Source organism: Vicia villosa, linkage group LG2 (assembly GCF_029867415.1).
Source record: "Vicia villosa cultivar HV-30 ecotype Madison, WI linkage group LG2, Vvil1.0, whole genome shotgun sequence".
NCBI lineage: Eukaryota > Viridiplantae > Streptophyta > Magnoliopsida > Fabales > Fabaceae > Vicia > Vicia villosa.
Genome location: NC_081181.1, coordinates 212,965,253 through 212,967,054, shown reverse-complemented (window position 1 = coordinate 212,967,054; position 1,802 = coordinate 212,965,253). Strand labels below are relative to the sequence as shown.

General features: G+C 34.9%; 1 protein-coding gene across 1 annotated transcript; it reads right to left on the bottom strand.

Moving 5' to 3' along the window:
• Positions 1-266: 266 nt before the first annotated feature.
• LOC131651273 (uncharacterized) lies at positions 267-1,802 on the bottom strand. Its single transcript, XM_058920945.1, has 4 exons — positions 1,469-1,802; positions 1,202-1,372; positions 864-1,061; positions 267-475 (listed from the first exon to the last, which is right to left on the bottom strand). The coding sequence occupies exons 1-4, from the start codon at positions 1,800-1,802 to the stop codon at positions 267-269; spliced, it is 912 nt and encodes a 303-aa protein (XP_058776928.1).

Here is a 1,802-nt window from a genome sequence, read left to right as displayed (position 1 = left end):
CTACCTCTAAGGCATGATCATCTAGACACAAGATGAATTTAGAAAATATCATATGGTGTATTAATCATTAAGAACCATGTTAAATCATATGGTGAAGCATCATTTGAGAATGCCAGATGAAGACTTCATGCATCCTAAACCGCTCCACCACTTTATCTAAGTAATCACAATGAAATAAGCACATTTCACCCTTTTATGGTTTCTTACAATATCCAACCCAAGAATCCTATTCACATTTGAGATATCTTTTATCTCAAATTCATAATTTAGATTCCCTTTGAGCTTACTAATCTCATCATATCTAGAACATGCCGTTGAGATATTGTCCGCATATAAAAATAGGTAAATATAGAAATAGTAGAAAATGGCCCCCATAAATCAGCATGTAAAATCTCAAAAGGAGCGGTAGAATGAGTAACATCATTAGGAAAAGGCAATCTTCTTTGTTTACTAAAGTGGCAAGCATCACAAGGTGCTGCAGTATTTTTACAATCATTGTAAGGAAAAAATTTGGAAATGGTTTGTAAACCTATATATGAGACATGACCTAATCTTAGGTGCCAAAGGTTACAAGATTTATTTGCAACAGAATTACAAGTGGAAGTATGACCTGCAGAATCAAGAGTTAGCACTGAACTGTAAGGAACAATCATTACTAGTGGCTAATTTGGCAATAGATATGAGGTTTACATGGAAATTTAGGATGTAAAGAACATTGTGAAGGGTTAAGCAGGTTGAAATGGCTATAATAATATATATAGTGGCAGTTAATTGAGAACCATCAGGTAAAGTAATGGGGATAGGGACTATGTTCTTATACTCAATAAAGGAATCAATATTAAAGAAAATGTGATATGTAGCACCTGTGTCTAGAATCCAAAGATTAGAGTTCTTACCACTTGTATTGGATGAATGTGAGTTGAGGACAAAAGGTGAAGTGATGATAGAGTTGGCTTTGGCTTGAGTGGTTATCTTTGATTGTTGAAGTAATTCCAGAATATTGAGATACTGCTTTTGAGTAAAGCCAAAAAAAGGTGCAGCTGATTCCTGTTGAGTTGATTCTGACACAATGTTGATAGTAGCATTATGTTTATGACCTACATTTGTACCCTGAGTATTCTGAGGTCTACCTTTCCCTTTGTAACCAGGAGGAAAACCATGTTTCAATAGTATGGTTTGTCCTACTGCACTATGTACACACCCTTATTGTAACCTTTTGAATTGTTGAAATTATGATTCTTTCCCTTAAATCCATTGTTGCCATTTTTGCTGCCAGCATTGCCTGGATTATGACTGGCGTTTAAAGTTGTAGCTTCTTCACCATTGTCATTGGTGATAAGAGATTCAGATATAGAACTGTGCAGCTTTCTTTCTTAATGAATAACCAATGAAAAATCTTTATCAATGTCAGGAAAATGGTTCATCATTATAATTTGTGACCTAGAGTGTGTAAATTTGTCATTCAAACCTTTGAGAAATCTGATAACATAATCTTGTTCTCCATAGGTTTTAACAGAAGCTAGGGCACCACATGTACAGGGTATAACACAAGAACAAGTGGGAATAGGGCGATAATTTTCTAATTCATCCCAAAAAAATTTCAATTGAGTAAAGTAGTTTGAGACATCGAAATTACCCTGGCGAAATTTGTAAAGATCTTCTTGTATGTCTGAAATGCGGAAGATATTACTGTGCGTGAAGCAAATCTGCAAATTCTTCCAAAGACCAGTAGCGTTGTCAATCCAGAGAACGGATTTTACAATCGATTCAGAGATAGAACGATGTATACAAGAAAGAACCAT